We start from the raw sequence: 17,207 nt of genomic DNA, 5'->3' as shown, positions 1-17,207 counted from the left end.
TGCGTGTGGGGGGGGAGGCGTGTGTGGGGGGGGAGGCGTGTGTGGGGGGGGGAGGCAGGATGGGTGAGGGGGGGAAGGGAGGGGAGTGGAGTGGAGGGGAGAGGGAGGGGGAGTGGAGGGAGAGGGAGGGGGAGTGGAGGGAGAGGGAGGGGGAGTGGAGGAGAGGGAGGGGGAGTGGAGGGAGAGGGAGGGGGAGTGGAGGGAGAGGGAGTGGAGGGGGAGTGGAGGGAGGGGGAGGGGGAGTGGAGGGAGGGGGAGTGGAGGGAGGGGGGGGGAGTGGAGGGAGGGGGAGTGGAGGGAGGGGGAGGGAGGGGGAGGGGGAGTGGAGGAAGGGGAGGGTGTCGCAAGAGGAGGGGGATAGTTTGAGGCGTTTGCCTGGCTCCTGCATCCTCAATGCCCAGGCTGCTCTGAGCTCTGTCTCCACCCACATCCTCCGTATCACTTCCTCATTCCAAAGCTGTTAGATTGTTCACAAAAAGGAGAGAAGCGTCTGCTATCTCGGTCTGGATATGGCTGTTCCTGCTCCGACTTTGGGAGCCACTCTCCAGGTAAGGGACCCTGGGCGGTGCTGTCTGTGCGGGGAGCGGGGTCTGCACTCTGGGTTTGTTTCCTGCGAGCACGGATCCGAGGGCTGCCAGAGGACTCTCCCTGTGCAGGTTCCACCAAATTGTCCACGTTGGTTTTATTTTATTCCCAGTGTGGATGAAGGTTCGTGCCAGTGGCGCAGAGTCTAACTGTTTCTGACTGTCAGACTTACTCAGCCATCTCCCTGTGGTTAAAGTTTTGGAAAGATTGTTCACTGCTCAACACTTCAGAATATCTGCGCTGAGTAATTCTAATAGGTGTTATTTATAACAGACCAATCAGCTCGCAGGGGACTTTCTTGGCGGGTATTTATCACCCTGGTTACTGTTTGGTATTTAAGGAAAAGCTCTTTCGAGAACCATACAGCAATCCCATCCTGGGAACGTGAAAGGAAAGCAGACAATGCTGGGAATACTGGACAGACTGGGGAGTGGGATCACTGTGGTTCCCGGTCACGGCACCTGGTGTTCACCATCGCTGAGTGCTTCATAATCTCATGGCAAAATCTGGAGGCTGAGTAAATTGCTCCTCCTTTCTGTAGTTGATAGTGCTTAGTACAATAGGCTTTGCTGGAGATGCTTGTGAGACTGTAAAAAGTAAACTTCTTGATCCTGCAAGGATGCAAGCAATGAAGGGAGGTGCAGCTTGGTCAGGATATGTGCTTTCAGTGCACTAATGGCTGCATTTCAAGAGTAATTTATCAGTTGTAAACCTGCTGAGCATGATATATCCCATTTCAAACTGGATGGGTGCTAACCTGAGCTGGATTAAGGCCACCCAGGTGGTGCGAAGTTACTGCTAAATTGGTCAAGGAGGAGGAGGTGCGTCTCGTGGACAAGATGAGCTTGGAAAAGGCATGAGGGACAACAGGAAAGAAATTAGAGTTTTGAGTTTAGAGCTAATACAAGGGGGATCTTGAAGGTTTGGCTTGTTGGGCTGGGGAAGAGAGGAATGTGGCAGAGGCAGCTGAATGAAAGGTCTCAATCTTAGCTGCCTCTGCCACATTCCTCAATTCCTCAAACCTTCAGGGTCCCCTTTGTATTAACTCTAAATTCAAATCTCTAATTTCTCTCCTGTTGTCCCTCATGCCTTTTCCAAGCTCATCTTGTCCACCAGCTCCTTGGACTTGTTGGAGGTGAGGGTGGAAGGGGAAGAGGAAAGAGGTTTTAGGCTTATGGTAGTGGAGAAAAGAAACTAGGGGTTAACTTTGCTCTGCAGGATGAAGCTGGAGTAGTGAGTGGATAGTGATTGGGGCCATCCAGATCTGGTGATTAATTGCTAAACTAGTTCTGTGCCAGGTATGCCAAGTCTGTGCCCTTAAACTTGTGGGAATGAAGATGGGGACAGTAGCTGGGGAATGGCAAGAAGTGGGGAAGACAGTAAAATTTTTACTGGGGATAAACTATCAAATATGGAGTTGAGGAAGCGATTGAGCAGATTGACAGCTGTAGAAATATCATGGTGAACGGAGGGACCAAGACTATAGTTTGAGTTTGTAAGTTTGAAAGTACCACTGTAAGTGATTTGGGGGAGAGTTTCTTCCACGGGTGGATGCAGAAGCAAGTGGGATTGGGAGGGGGAAGGGAATGTGGGTGGGGAGGGGTACAAGGAAGTGGTCGGAATAGGCATATCTGTGATTGAGACAAAGGGATTAGAGAGGCTGTGGGAGATGGTAAGGTCAAGAGAGTGTCCATGACCATGAACAGGTAAAAGGGTTCAGGAGGGAAGTGAGATCATAGAGGAGAGGGTAAGATAGGTTGAGATTGAAATTGAAATCACCAAACATGAGGTGTGACTTCGTGCAGAGGCTGAGGGGAGAACAAAGAACAGCACAGGAACAGGCCATTCGGCCCTCCAAGCCTGCGCCGATCTTGATGCCTGCCTAAACTGAAACCTTCTGCACTTACGGGGTCCGTATCCCTTTCTTCCCATCCTATTCATATATTTGTCAAGATGCCTCTTAAACGTCTCTATGGTATCTGCTTCCACCACCTCCCCCGGCAACAAGTTCCAGGCACTCACCACCCTCTGTGTAAAGAACTTGCCTCGCACATCCCCTCTAAACTTTGCCCCTCTCACCTTAAACCTATGTCCCCTAGTAACTGACTCTTCCACCCTGGGAAAAAGCTTCTGACTATCCACTCTGTCCATGCCGCTCATAACTTTGTAAACCTCTATCATGTCGCCCCTCCACCTCCGTCGTTCCAGTGAAAACAATCCGAGTTTATCCAACCTCTCCTCATAGCTAATGCCTTCCAGACAAGGCAACATCCTGGTAAACCTCTTCTGTACCCTCTCCAAAGCCTCCACGTCCTTCTGGTAGTGTGGCGACCAGAATTGCATGCAATATTCTAAGTGTGGCCTAACTAAAGTTCTGTACAGCTGCAGCATGACTTGCCTATTTTTATACTCTATGCCCCGACCGATGAAGGCAAGCATGCCGTATGCCTTCTTGACTACCTTATCCACCTGCGTTGCCACATTCAGTGACCTGTGGACCTGTATGCCCAGATCTCTCTGCCTGTCAATACTCCTAAGGGTTCTGCCATTTACTGTATACTTCCCACCTGCATTAGACCTTCCAAAATGCATTACCGTACATCTGTCCGGATTAAACTCCATCTGCCATTTCTCCGCCCAAGTCTCCAACCAATTTATATCCTGCTGTATCCTCTGACAATCCTCATCGCCGTCCGCAACTCCACCAACCTTTGTGTCGTCCGCAAACTTACTAATCAGACCAGCTACATTTTCCTCCAAATCATTTATATATACTACAAACAGCAAAGGTCCCAGCACTGATCCCTGCGGAACACCACTGGTCACATCCCTCCTTTCAGAAAAGCACCCTTCCACTGCTACCCTCTGTCTTCTATGACCGAGCCAGTTCTGTATACATCTTGCCAGCTCCCCTCTGATCCCATGTGACTTCACCTTTTGTATCAGTCTGCCATGAGGGACCTTGTCAAAGGCTTTACTGAAGTCCATATAGACAACATCCACTGCCCTTCCTTCATCAATCATCTTCGTCACTTCCTCAAAAAACTCAATCAAATTAGTGAGACACGACCTCCCCTTCATAAAACCATGCTGCCTCTCGCTAATAAGTCCATTTGTTTCCAAATGGGAGTAAATCCTGTCCCGGAGAATCCTCTCTCATAATTTCCCTACCACTGACGTAAGGCTCACCGGCCTATAATTTCCTGGATTATCCTTGCTACCCTTCTTAAACAAAGGAACAACATTGGCTATTCTCCAGTCCTCTGGGACCTCACCTGTAGCCAATGAGGATGCAAAGATTTCTGTCAAGGCCCCAGCAATTTCTTCCCTTGCCTCCCTCAGTATTCTGGGGTAGATCCCATCAGGCCCTGGGGACTTATCTACCTTAATGCTTTGCAAGACACCCAACACCACCTCCTTTTTGATAATGAGATGACTGAGACTATCTACACTCCCTTCCCTAGGCTCATCATCCACAAAGTCCTTCTCCTTGGTGAATACTGATGCAAAGTACTCATTTAGTACCTCGCCCATTTCCTCTGGCTCCACACATAAATTCCCTCCTGTGTCCTTGAGTGGGCCAACCCTTTCCCTGGTTACCCTCTTGCTCTTTATATACGTATAAAAAGCCTTGGGATTTTCCTTAATCCTGTTTGCCAATGACTTCTCATAACCCCTTTTAGCCCTCCTGACTCCTTGCTTAAGTTCCTTCCTACTGTCTTTATATTCCTCAAGGGATTCGTCTGTTCCTAGCCTTCCAGCCCTCACGAATGCTTCCTTTTTCTTTTTGACGAGGCTCACAATATCCTGCGTTATCCAAGATTCCTGAAACTTGCCAAACTTATCCTTCTTCCTCACAGGAACATGCTGGTCCTGGATTCTAATCAACTGACGTTTGAAAGACTCCCACATGTCAGATGTTGATTTACCCTCAAACAACCGCCCCCAATCTAAATTCTTCAGTTCCTGCCTAATATTGTTATAATGAGCCTTCCCCCAATTTAGCACCTTCACCCGAGGACTACTCTTATCCTTATCCACAAGTACCTTAAAATTTATGGAATTATGGTCACTGTTCCCGAAATGCTCCCCTACTGAAACTTCGACCACCTCATTCCCCAATACGAGGTCCAGTACGGCCCCATCCCTAGTTGGACTATCTACGTATTGTTTCAAGAAGCCCTCCTGGATGCTCCTCACAAATTCTGCCCCATCCAAGCCCCTAGCACTAAGTGAGTCCCAGTCAATATTCTTCCTTCTTTTTCTTTTGGGCCTCCTTATCTCGAGAGACAATGGATACGCGCCTGGAGGTGGTCAGTGGTTTGTGAAGCAGCGCCTGGAGTGGCTATAAAGGCCAATTCTAGAGTGACAGGCTCTTCCACAAGTGCTGCAGAGAAATTTGTTTGTCGGGGCTGTTGCACAGTTGGCTCTCCCCTTGCGCCTCTGTCTTTTTTCCTGCCAACTACTAAGTCTCTTCGACTCGCCACATTTTAGCCCTGTCTTTATGGATGCCCGCCAGCTCTGGCGAACGCTGGCAAGTGACTCCCACGACTTGTGATCAGTGTCACAGGATTTCATGCCGCGTTTGCAGACGTCTTTAAAGCGGAGACATGGACGGCCGGTGGGTCTGATACCAGTGGCGAGCTCGCTGTACAATGTGTCTTTGGGGATCCTGCCATCTTCCATTCGGCTCACATGGCCAAGCCTTCTCAAGCGCCGCTGACTCAGTAGTGTGTACAAGCTGGGGATGTTGGCCTCCTCGAGGACTTCTGTGTTGGAGATACGGTCCTGCCACCTGATGCCAAGTATTCTCCGGAGGCAGCGAAGATGGAATGAATTGAGACGTCGCTCTTGGCTGGCATACGTTGTCCAGGCCTCGCTGCCATAGAGCAAGGTACTGAGGACACAGGCCTGATACACTCGGACTTTTGTGTTCCGTGTCAGTGCGCCATTTTCCCACACTCTCTTGGCCAGTCTGGATATAGCAGTGGAAGCCTTACCCATGCGCTTGTTGATTTCTGCATCTAGAGACAGGTTACTGGTGATAGTTGAGCCTAGGTAGGTGAACTCTTGAACCACTTCCAGAGCGTGGTCACCAATATTGATGGATGGAGCATTTCTGACGTCCTGCCCCATGATGTTCGTTTTCTTGAGGCTGATGGTTAGGCCAAATTCATTGCAGGCAGCCGCAAACCTGTCGATGAGACTCTGCAGGCACTCTTCAGTGTGAGATGTTAAAGCAGCATCGTCAGCAAAGAGGAGTTCCCTGATGAGGACTTTCCGTACTTTGGACTTTGCTCTTAGACGGGCAAGGTTGAACAACCTGCCCCCTGATCTTGTGTGGAGGAAAATTCCTTCTTCAGAGGACTTGAACGCATGTGAAAGCAGCAGGGAGAAGAAAATCCCAAAAAGTGTGGGTGCGAGAACACAGCCCTGTTTCACGCCACTCAGGATAGGAAAGGGCTCTGATGAGGAGCCACCATGTTGAATTGTGCCTTTAATATTGTCATGGAATGAGGTGATGATACTTAGTAGCTTTGGTGGGCATCCGATCTTTTCTAGTAGTCTGAAGAGACCACGTCTGCTGACGAGGTCAAAGGCTTTGGTGAAATCAATGAAAGCAATGTAGAGGGGCATCTGTTGTTCACGGCATTTCTCCTGTATCTGATGAAGGGAGAACAGCATGTCAACGGTCGATCTCTCTGCACGAAAGCCACACTATGCCTCAGGGTAGACGCGCTCGGCCAGCTTCTGGAGCCTGTTCAGAGCGACTCGAGCAAAGGGAAGTTAAAATCACCCACCACTACAACCCTGTTATCTTTACATCTTTCCAAAATCTGTCTACATATCTGCTCCTCTACCTCCCGCTGGCTGTTGGCGGGCCTGTAATAAACCCCCAACATCGTGACTGCACCCTTCCTATTCCTGAGCTCCACCCATATTGCCTCGCTGCATGACCCCTCTGAGGTGTCCTCCCGCAGTACAGCTGAGGAAAAGAAGTTTGGGTGGACAGGAGAATGTGAAAATTTTAGACGGAGTGGGGTGGAATAGGGTAAGGTGCTCAGAGTAGGAGAAGGTGCCTGTGGACTGGGGGGAGATTAAGGTGAGATTTGATGGTCAAGGCCACACCATCCCCATGGTGGTTTGGGCAGGCCAGACAGTGAGACTTCAGTAAGGGACAGGGTGTTGTCAGCTGTGATCTAAGTTTTGGTCAATGCAATCATTCACAGTGAGGGCATGGTTGACAATGGTCTTGTCCGTGTGTGAATGGGACATTCTGAAAGGTCGGGTTGGGGGGGGTGATGGTGGGTGGTGATAGTTGATCTGGCAGAATTCGAAGGGACCAGTTTTGCCTGTCGGTGTCTCTGCTCCTACCTTAAGCAGGTCTCCTCCTTCACTTATCCCTCTGCCCCCTCATTTTTCTTTATTTTACTTTATCTTTTTCTTAGTTTTTCTATTTTAACTTCTTTCCTGTAATTTTCTTTGCAGTTGGATCTGTTAACAGCAACATCTGGACAGGTGAGGGGGTCAGTTAGAGACAAAAACATCTGGACAAAGCAGGACAGTTAAAGGCAGCAACATCTGGGCAAATGAGGGCAGTTAGAGATAGTATCAGAACTGTGGGGGGGGGGGTGGGTGGGTGGCATTACGAAAGAAAGAGTGGCACCCTGGGGGGCTGGAATGACACTGGGACAGGGAGAGGGGATCTGTGGGATGGGGGAGAGTGACACTGGAGAGTGGAGTGTATGCCCTATGTCTGTAGCCCTGCCCTGTTCCTGCTGAGAAAGCTGCACTGTTTTGTGTCCAAGTTTTTATAATACTCTCCCATCCATCAGGAGGTTCAGCTCCTGGTTCCAGTGTGTTTAGAGGTAAAGCATTCTTAGTAATCACTCTCATTGCACCTCATACGTCTGTGGCTGTGCATCACATTAAATAGCTCGGGGCTGGGTTGGGCACTCAAGACCTTCACCCCCAGCGATTGGTGCTCTGCTGCTTCAGAGTAATGGCAAAATCACCCCCCTCCCCCCCCCACCACCAACAACCATTCCCGACCAGGTGACCTGCTGATACATGGCACTGTTAGTTCAACATGTCTGTCTGCAAATAAATCCCCAGCATTACTATTCATTGTGTGGACACCCAAAATAAATTATTTATGCAATGCAGGCAGTTTTGGACTATCTCTCCTTCGCATGCTGCATGGGTTCTAATCTAATCTAAACTGTAATACTTGTAAAAGTGAATCAACAATTCACTGACCAGAAAAATATCCAGTTCCGGATGAGAAGCTTTTGTGACAGAAATCCTGGGCTCTCATTTCTTCTGAATTTCCTAACACTTCCCAGTGCCCTTTTGACTCTTTCTTGGGGTACCTCCCATACCCCACCAAAATGATTCATTCTTTGTATGAGCCATGACAGTGAGCATTGGCAGGCTGTTCACCGGCAGGGGCTTCACAGATGAACCCAAGCCTGTCCTGATCCAAAGTCTAGTCACACACAGGGCCAGACGGAGTGGGAACACCATGTGATTATCCTACTTTTTATCTCTCAGGGTCTCGTGGACAATCGCAGTGTCACTACCACCACTCAGGCAATGATCACGAACACCCGAGGAATTACATGGGATGCATGGCTTGGCCAGTTACTCCCGTAGCTGAGTGAACCACAAGGTGATCCTCTCCTTCCCTGTGTCAGTGCAGAAATGTAACAGGAACAATTCATGGGTCACAACAAATTTTTTTTTCATCAAGAACTTGCTCCTTTAGCTGAAAGATCCTGACAAGCATTGAAAGGAATAAAAACAGAAAATGCTAGAAATACTCAGCAGCACTGGCAGCATCAGTGGAGAGAGAAACAGAGTTAACGTTTCAGGTTGGTTATCTTTCATCAGAAGTGCAAAATGTAGCAGGTTTTTAGCAAGTATCAAGGCAGAGAAAGGAGGGGGAGGAAAGATCAAAAGGGATGGTCTATGATAGGGTGGAAAGTAGGAGAGATTAAATGACAACAAGGATGTTGGAGCAAAAGGGGGTGGTAATGGGACAAGTAAAGAAACAAAAGATAGGTCCAGAGGAGCTGTAAATGGCCACAACGGAATCACTGGCAGTGCCTGCTGTACAAAAGAAATGGAACCATGTTTATGATCTGACATTGTTGAACTCGGGATTGAGACTGGAAGATTGCAGGGTGCCTAAATGAAAGACAAAGTGATATTCCTCAAGCTTCTGTTCAACCTCATTGGAACCGTGTAGGAGGCTGAGTGCAGAGAAATCAGTGTGGGAGTGGGATGGAGAATTAAAATGACAGGCCACCGGAAGCTCGGGGTCACACAGTGGACTGAACGGATATATTGGAGATATTCAGCAAAGCAATCACTTGATGTATGTTTGGTGTCCCCAGTGTAGAGACTGCATTGTGAGCAGCGACGAAAGTATACTAAATTGATGAAGTACAAGTAAATTGCTGTTTCACCTGGAAGGATTGTTTTGGATCCTGGATGGTAGGAAGGGAGGAGGTAAAAGGGCTGGTGTTGCATTTCCTGCACTTGCATGGAAAGGGGAGTGGATGTTGGAGGTCATGGAAGAGTGAACCATAGTTACATGGAGGAGGAAATGGTCCCTTTGGAATAGTGAAAAGAATGCTGTGTGACCTGAGTATTTCCAGCAGCCATAGTATTTTGTTTTTGTATTAGAGTCAGAGTCATTTACAGCACAGAAGGAGTCCATTCAGCCCATTGAGTCCATGAGGGCTCTCCACGGATCTATCCAGTCAATCCCCCTCCCTCACTTAATCCTTGTAGGCCGGCAAGTCTATTTCCTTCAAGCGGACATCAATTTCATTTTGGAGTCATTATTTGTCTCCACTTCCATCACCTTTGTCGGCAGTGAGTTCTAGGTCATTACCACCTGCTGCCTGCTTCCTCATATTCACCCTGCATCTCCTGCCCAAAACTTTCAATGTGTCCCCTAGTTTTTTTTAATTCTTTCATGGGATCTGGGCGTCGCTGGCTAGGCCAGCATTTATTGCCCATCCCTGCTTGCCCTTGAGAAACTGAGTGGCTTGCTAGGCCATTTCAGAGGGCAGTTAAGAGTCAACCACATTGCAGTGGGTCTGGAGTCACATGTAGGCCAGACCAGGTAAGGATGGCAGATTTCCTTCCCTAAAGGATATTAGTGAACCAGATGGGTTTCTATAACAATCGACAATGGTTTCATGGTCACCAATAGACTAGCTTTTTAATTCCAGATTTTTTAAAAATCCTGGACTTCTGGGATTACTAGTCCAGTGACATTACAACAATGCCACATCTCCCCTGAGCCCTTGTACCGTTAGTTAATGGGAACAGTTTTTTAAGCCTGTCATAATCTTGTATGCGTCTATTAAATCTCTCCTCAATCTCCCTTGTTTCAAGGAGAACAACCCCTACTTTTCCAACTTAACATTGTAACTAAAATCCCCCCATTCTGGTAAATTCTGGTAAATCTCCTCTGCACCCTCTCAAGGACACTCACATTGTTCCTGAAGTGTGGTGACCAGAATTGGATGCAATATTCCAGTTGGGGCCTAACCAGAGAGAAAAGCAGAGTTTATCTGTTCTGATGTAAGGTCACAGACCTGAAATGTTAATTCTGCTTCTCTCTCCACAGGTGCTGCCAGACCTGCTGAGTATTTCCAGTATTTTCTGTTTTAGTTAAATTGACTTTCCTAATCAGTGTTATGGTGTTTATCAAGTATCTGAATGCGCTTCAATAATGCAGTGTCACATCTACAGTAATTCTACACAGATTTGTTTTGTGGTGTATCTGTGCAACTGTTCAAATATAGGCTGCTGAAAGTTTTTGCCTCTCTACACTGCGCAAACTACATTTTCTGTCTTGGCTACTTTTTGTGTCTCTGGATTAGGTTTAAATACGGATACCCCAACTTAACTGGATCTTTTGAGTGGGTTATTTTAATGTGAGTATTTTGAATATGTTCACACCAAGGTTAAGATACATTGATCAGAAAATCTGAACTGTGGCTTTTGGCCCAGATGGGCTAAGGTTCCTCAAGTTGTCATATTATGACTCATCTCATATTACATGTGGCTTCTGATTGCTAAACCTGTTGACGGAACATTCCAACCAAGAGGCTGGGTGGGTGCAATAATTCCTCAGAGATAATAAGGACAAACTGGGGACAATTTAGCTGATTAACATTTGAATTTTTAACAGGGGGCAGACTGTCATTGAAGACTCTCATTGGGAACTTTAGATGCTATGTGCGATCAGCTGAGAGCACACTGGTCATTTCCCTGTGGCTGATTTCACCTCTGAGTTCAGTGAAGCAACTGCTGCCGAGATGTACTGGGACGTCGGCCATGAGGATAGTCATGACGACAACATGGCGCAGGAAACAGAAAGTGGAAATATTGGTAAATACTTGAATATATATATAAAGTCTGTGAGCATTTAATAAAATGACTATTCAGAGATTATCAGAAACTATTAGTAGTGGATGAAAAGTTCCACTGATTATTTTGCAGCTTTGACATCAAAAGCAGGGAACGCAAGAATAGGAGTAAGCCATTTGGCCCTTTGAACCTGCTCTGCCATTCAATAAGGTCATGGCTGATCTGATTGTGGTCTCAACTCCACTTTCCTGTCTGCCCCCCCACAACCCTTAACTTACTACTTGTCTATCAAAAATCTATCGAACTCAGCCTTGAATAAATTCAATGACCCAGGTTTCATTGTTTTCTGGGGAAGAGAATTGCACTGACTAATGACCCTCTGAGAGAAAAAAATCTCTCCTCATCTCAGTCTTAAAAGGGAGACCTCTTATTTTTAAACTGTGTCCCCTAGTTCTAGTCTCCCCCACATCTTCCCTGTATCCACCCTGTTAAGTCCCCTCAGGATCTTTCTTGTATGTTTCAATAAGATCATGACATTCTTCTAAACTCCAATCGGTAAAGGCCAAATCTGTTCAACCTTTCTTCATAAGATGAGCCCTTTATTCCAGGAATTTTGTCGAGTGAACCTTCTCTGAACTGCCTCTAATGCAATTATGTCCTTTTTCAAATAAGGAGACTGAAACAGTACACAGTACTCCAGATGTGGTCTCACCAAGGCCCTGTACAGCTGCAGTAAAACTTCCCTACTTCTATATTCCATTCCCCTTGCAATAAACAACATTCCATTTGTCTTCCTAATCACTTACTGTACCTACATACTAACTTTTTGTGAGTCATGTACCAGGACACCCAGATCCCTCTATACCACCAAGTTTTGCAATCTTTCTCCATTTAAATAGTATCCTGCTTTTCTATTCTTCCTGCCAAAGTAGACAATTTCACATTTTCCCACGTTATACTTCATCTGCCAAATTTTTGCCCACTCACTCAACCTATCTATATCCCTTTATAGGCTCTTTACCTCCTCATGACAACTTACTTTCCTCTGTCTTGGTGTCATTGGCAAACTTAGCTACCATACATTTGGCCCCTTCATCCAAGTCTTGTATATAATATAGTTGATAGATAAATCGTTGAGGCCCCAGTACTGATCCCTGTGGCACTCCACTATTTACAGCTTGCCAACCTAAAAATAGTCCCGTTTATCCCTACTCGCTGCTTTCTGTTAGCTAACCAGTCTTTTATTCATGCTAATATGTTACCCCTTACACCACACACTCTTATTTTGTGTAGTAACCTTTGATGTGGCACTTTATCAAATGCCTTTTGGAAATCCAAATACACCACATCTACAGGTTCCCCTTTATCCACCTTGCATGTTACTTTCTCAAAGAACTCTAATAAATTAGCTAAACACAATTTCCCTTTCATAAAACCATATTGATCCCATTGTGATTTTCTAAGTATCCTGTTATAACCTCTTTAATAATGGATTCTAGCAATTTCCCTATGACAGATGTTAGGTTAACTGGCCCACAGTTTCCTGCTTTCTGTCTCACTCCTTTTTTGAATAAAGACGTTAAATTTGCGATTTTCCAATCTGCTGGGACCCTTCCAGAATCTGAGAAATTTTGGAAGATTATAACCAGTGCCTCTACTATCTCTGCAGCCACTTCTTTTAAGACCCTAGGATGCAAGCCATCAAGTCCTGGGGACTTGTCAGCCTTTAGGTCTAATAGTTTTCCCAGTACCTTTTTCCTGGTGATGGTGATTTTTCAAGTATCTTTGGGAGGTTTTCTAAGTCTTCTACAGTCCAGAGAGACACACAATACCTGTTCAATGCTTCCGCCATTTCTTTGTTTTCCATTCTTAACTCCCCAGATTTACTCCCCAGATGACCAACACTCACTTTAGTTATTCTTTTTTAAATACTGTAGAAACTCTTACTATGTTTTTATATTTCTAGCTAGCTTTCTCTCATACTCTAATTTCTCTTTTTGTTAAAGTCATCCTTTGCTGGTTCTTAAAATCTGTCCAATCTTCTGACCTACCACAGGGGCGGCACAGTGGCGCAGTGGTTAGCACTGCAGCCTCACAGCTCCAGGGACCCGGGTTCGATTCTGGGTACTGCCTGTGTGGAGTTTGCAAGTTCTCCCTGTGTCTGCGTGGGTTTTCTCCGGGTGCTCCGGTTTCCTCCCACAAGCCAAAAGACTTGCAGGTTGTTAGGTAAATTGGCCATTATAAATTGTCACTAGTATAGGTAGGTGGTAGGGAAATATAGGGACAGGTGGGGATGTTTGGTAGGAATATGGGATTAGTGTAGGATTAGTATAAAAATGGGTGGTTGATGGTCGGCACAGACTCAGTGGGCCGAAGGGCCTGTTTCAGTGCTGTATCTCTAATCTAATCTAATCTATTCTTTGCAGAGTTGCACAGTGTTTCTTTCAATTTGATACGATCCTTAACTTCCTTATTTAGTCACGGATGATGCATCCTTCTCAGAGTCTTTCTTTCTCACTGGCATAAATCTTTCAGAGTTGTTAAATATCTCCTTAAAAGTCGTTCACTGCTTCTCTACTGATTTACCTTTTAACCTAGTTTCGCAGTTCACTTTAGCCAGCTCTGCCTTTTTACCCTTGTAATTACCTTTATTTACGTTTTAAAACACTAGTCTTAGACCCACACTTCTCACCTTCAAATTGAATGTGAAATTCATCATGTTATGATCGCTGCCATCTAAAGGCTTCTTTACTACAAGGTTATTGATTAATCCTGTGTCATTGCAAGTTACCAGGTCTAGAATAGCCTGCTCCCTGGTAGGTGCTAGAATGGATTGTTCTCAGAAATTGTCCCGAATACACTCTATAAACTCATTTTACAGGCTACCTTTGTCACTCTGATTTGCTGAATCTACCTGTAGATTAAAGTCACCCATGATTATTGCAGTACCTTTCTTACATTTCGCGTTTAATTCTTCCTGTATACTCTGTCCTACAGTGTAACTACTGTTAGGGTGCCTATAAACTATTCCCGTAAGTGACCTCTTACCTTTCCTATTATCTCTACCTAAACTGATTCTGCATCTTGCTCTTTCGAGCTAAGATCATCTCTCACTACCGTACTAATGTCATCCTTAATTAACAGAGCTTCCCCACACTTTTTCCTAGCTTCCTGTCTTTTCGAAATGTTAAATACCCTTCAATATTCAGGTCCCAGCCTTGGTCTTCTTGCAACCATGTCTCCGTAATGGTGATCAGGTTATGCATATTTATTTCTATCTGTGCTGTGTATATTCAGACACAGAACCTTTAAATCTGTCTTTTTACCATTTCTGCAATCTCTGGCCTTATCTGCTGGTGCATTCTTAAGTTTGCATGCCCTATCCCTTCCTGCCACACACTCTGGTTATCATTACCCAAATTGCTACCCTGCTGTATTACCCCATTGTTTCCCTTTGATTTACCACATTTCCGCTCACATGATCCCTTCCCCCACTATTTAGTTTAAAACCCTCTCTACCACCAGTCAGCTTAACATCTGTCTTGGGGAAAATGTTAGAAGCTATTATTAAATATGTTATAGCAGGCACTTAGAAAAATTCAAATTAATCAGGCAGAGTCAGCATGGTTTTGTGATAGGGAAATCATGTTTAACCAATTTATTGGAGTTCGTTGAGGAAGTTACATGAGCTGTGGATGAAGGGGAACCAGTGGATGTACTGTACTTGGATTTCCAGAAAGCATTTGATAAGGTGCCATATGAAAGGTTATTGTGAAAAATAAAAGCTCATGGTATAGAGAGTAACATATTGGCATGGATAGAAGATTGGCTTGCTAACAGGAAACAGAGTAGGCAAAAAAAGGTCATTTTCAGGTTTGCAAGATGTAATGAGTGGTGTGCTACAGGGATCAGTACTGGGGCCACAACATTTTACAATTTATATAAATGACTTGGATGAAGGGACTGAAGCTATGGTTGCTAAATTAGCTGATGACACAAATGTAGGAAAGTAGGTTGTGAAGAGGACATAAGGAGCCCAGAAAGGGATATCGATAAGTTAAGTGAATGGGCAAAGATCTGGCAAATGGAGTATAATGTGGGAAAATGTGAAATTGTCCATTTTGGCAGGAAGAATAAAAAAAGAACCATATTATCTAAATGGTGAGAGATTATAGAGCTCAGATGCAGAGAGATGTGTGTGTCCTAGTGCATGAATCACAAAAGGGTAGTATGCAGGTACAGCAAGTAATTAGGAAAGCTAACAGAATGTTATCATTTATTGTGAGGGGAATTGAATATAAAAGTAGAGAGGTTATGCTTCAGTCACAGGGCATGGGTGAGACCACATCTGGAGTACTGTGTACAGTATTGGTCCCCTTATTTAGGGAAGGATGTAAATGCGTTGGAAGCAGTTCAGAGAAGGTTTACTAGACTAATACCTGGAATGGGCAGGTTGTCTTATGAGGAAAGGTTGGACAGGCTAAGCTTGTATCTGCTGGAGTTTAGAAGAGTAAGAGGTGTGACTTGACTGAAACATGTAAGATCCTGAGGGGTCTTGACAGGGTGGATGTAGAAAGGATGTTTCTTCTTGTGGGAGAATCTAGAATGAGGGGTCACTATTTAAAAATAAGGGGTTGCCCATTTAAGACCGAGATGAGGAGAATTTTTTTCTGAGAGAGTTGTGAGTCTTTGGAACTCTCTTCCTCAAAAGGTGGTGGAAGCATAGTCTTTGAATATTTTTAAGGCAGAGTTAGATAGATTTTTTGATGAGCACTGGGGTGAAAGGTTATCGGGGGTCGGCGGGAATGTGGAGTAATCAATTCAGCCATGATCTTATCGAATGGCAGAGCAGGCTTGAGGGGCCGAATGGCCTACTCCTCCTAATTCATATGTTCATTTGTATGTATGTTCATATGTTAGTTATATGACTCGCCAGAACACTGGTCTCATCAGTACGGCTCCCACTTTCACCAGTACTGTGCCAGTGCCCCATGAATAAAAACCCATTTCTCACATACCAGTCCTTGAGCTATGCATTCATCACTCTAATCTTATTTAACATATGCCAATTTTTTCATGGCTCAAGTAATAATCCAGAGATTATTACCTTTTGAGGTTCTGCTTTTTAATTTAGACCCTAGCAGCTCATAATCCCCAAGCAGAATCTCTTTCCTAGTCCCATCTATGTCGTTGGTACCCATGTGGAGCACGACAACTGGATCTTCCCTCTCCCATTGCAAATTCCTCTCCATCTGAGAGCAGATGTCCCGAATCCTGGCACCGTTATAAACCGGAACCTTTGTAAAGCTCTGGTTAGGTTGCAACTAGAGTATTGCATCCAGTTCTGATCAACACACATTAGATGGGATGTGAGGGATCTCGAGAGGGTGCAGAGGAGATTTACCAGAATGGTTCCAGGAATGGGGGATTTTAGCTACAAGGTTAGGTTGCAGAAGATGGAGTTGTTCTCCTTGGAGCAAAGGAGACTGAGGGGAGATTTGATAGAGGTGTACAAAAGTATGAAGGTTTAGATAAGATTACAAAGGAAAGCTGTTCCCATTAGCTGACGGTACAAGGACTAGCAGACACAGATTGAATGTTTTGGGCAAGAGATGCAGGGGGTATGTGAGGAAGAACAGCAGGTGGTAATGACCTGGAACTTGCTGTCCATGAAGGTGGTGGAAGTAGAGACGATGAATGATTTCAAAAGGAAATCGGATGGGCACATGAGGGAAATAAACCTGTAGGGTTACAGTGATAGAGTGGGGAATGGGACTGACTGGATTGCTCTATGGAAAGCCAGCATAGACCAGCATAGGCTTCCTTCTGTGCCACCTATGACTCAGTGAATGAATCCCACGTTCATATACAGTACCAGAGACTGATGGGTACAGCATTCTTCTCATCTTCGCATACAGTACTAGAGACTTACAGATTTGGCCTCTGTCTCCACCACAAACCCCCGTTCCCTTGCCACCGACTCATCCCCCTCCCCGGCCAGAGTCTTAGGCTGAACCAGACTGTTCACAATCTTGATGTCCTATTTGACCAAGCTGAGCTTCAGATCCCATGTCCACTCCACTACCAAGACTGCTACTTCCACCTCCTTAATATTGCCCATCTCTAACAATGCCTCAGCTCATCAGCTTTTGAAATCCTAATCCATGCTTTTTACATGTTAGCCGGGGCACTGTCTCTCACCTGAGTGGAAGGTCTTGGGTTCAAAACCC

The 17,207-nt window shown here is 45.5% G+C and overlaps 1 protein-coding gene and 1 long non-coding RNA gene across 5 annotated transcripts in view; one reads left to right on the top strand and one right to left on the bottom strand.

Annotated features, from left to right (window-relative positions):
• LOC137352375 (uncharacterized) overlaps positions 1-17,207 on the bottom strand; it is a 94,370-nt gene that overhangs the window by 58,048 nt on the left and 19,115 nt on the right. The gene's annotated exons all lie outside the window — the stretch shown is intronic.
• The window catches only part of lrrk1 (leucine-rich repeat kinase 1), a 269,006-nt gene continuing 252,254 nt past the window's right edge, over positions 456-17,207 (top strand). For 2 of the 4 annotated variants that reach the window (XM_068017673.1, XM_068017671.1), the window contains exons 1-2: positions 456-548; positions 10,799-10,998. In XM_068017673.1, the coding sequence (XP_067873774.1) occupies positions 10,926-10,998 (73 nt within the window). In that variant the 5' untranslated portion in view covers positions 456-548; positions 10,799-10,925. Of the gene's footprint in view, positions 549-8,139; positions 8,258-10,798; positions 10,999-17,207 lie in introns of all 4 variants that reach the window. The other 2 variants (XM_068017672.1, XM_068017674.1) reach the window with 2 other exon arrangements.

Source organism: Heterodontus francisci, chromosome 38 (assembly GCF_036365525.1).
Source record: "Heterodontus francisci isolate sHetFra1 chromosome 38, sHetFra1.hap1, whole genome shotgun sequence".
In the NCBI taxonomy this organism is placed as follows: domain Eukaryota; kingdom Metazoa; phylum Chordata; class Chondrichthyes; order Heterodontiformes; family Heterodontidae; genus Heterodontus; species Heterodontus francisci.
This window is presented reverse-complemented; position numbering and strand designations above follow the sequence as displayed.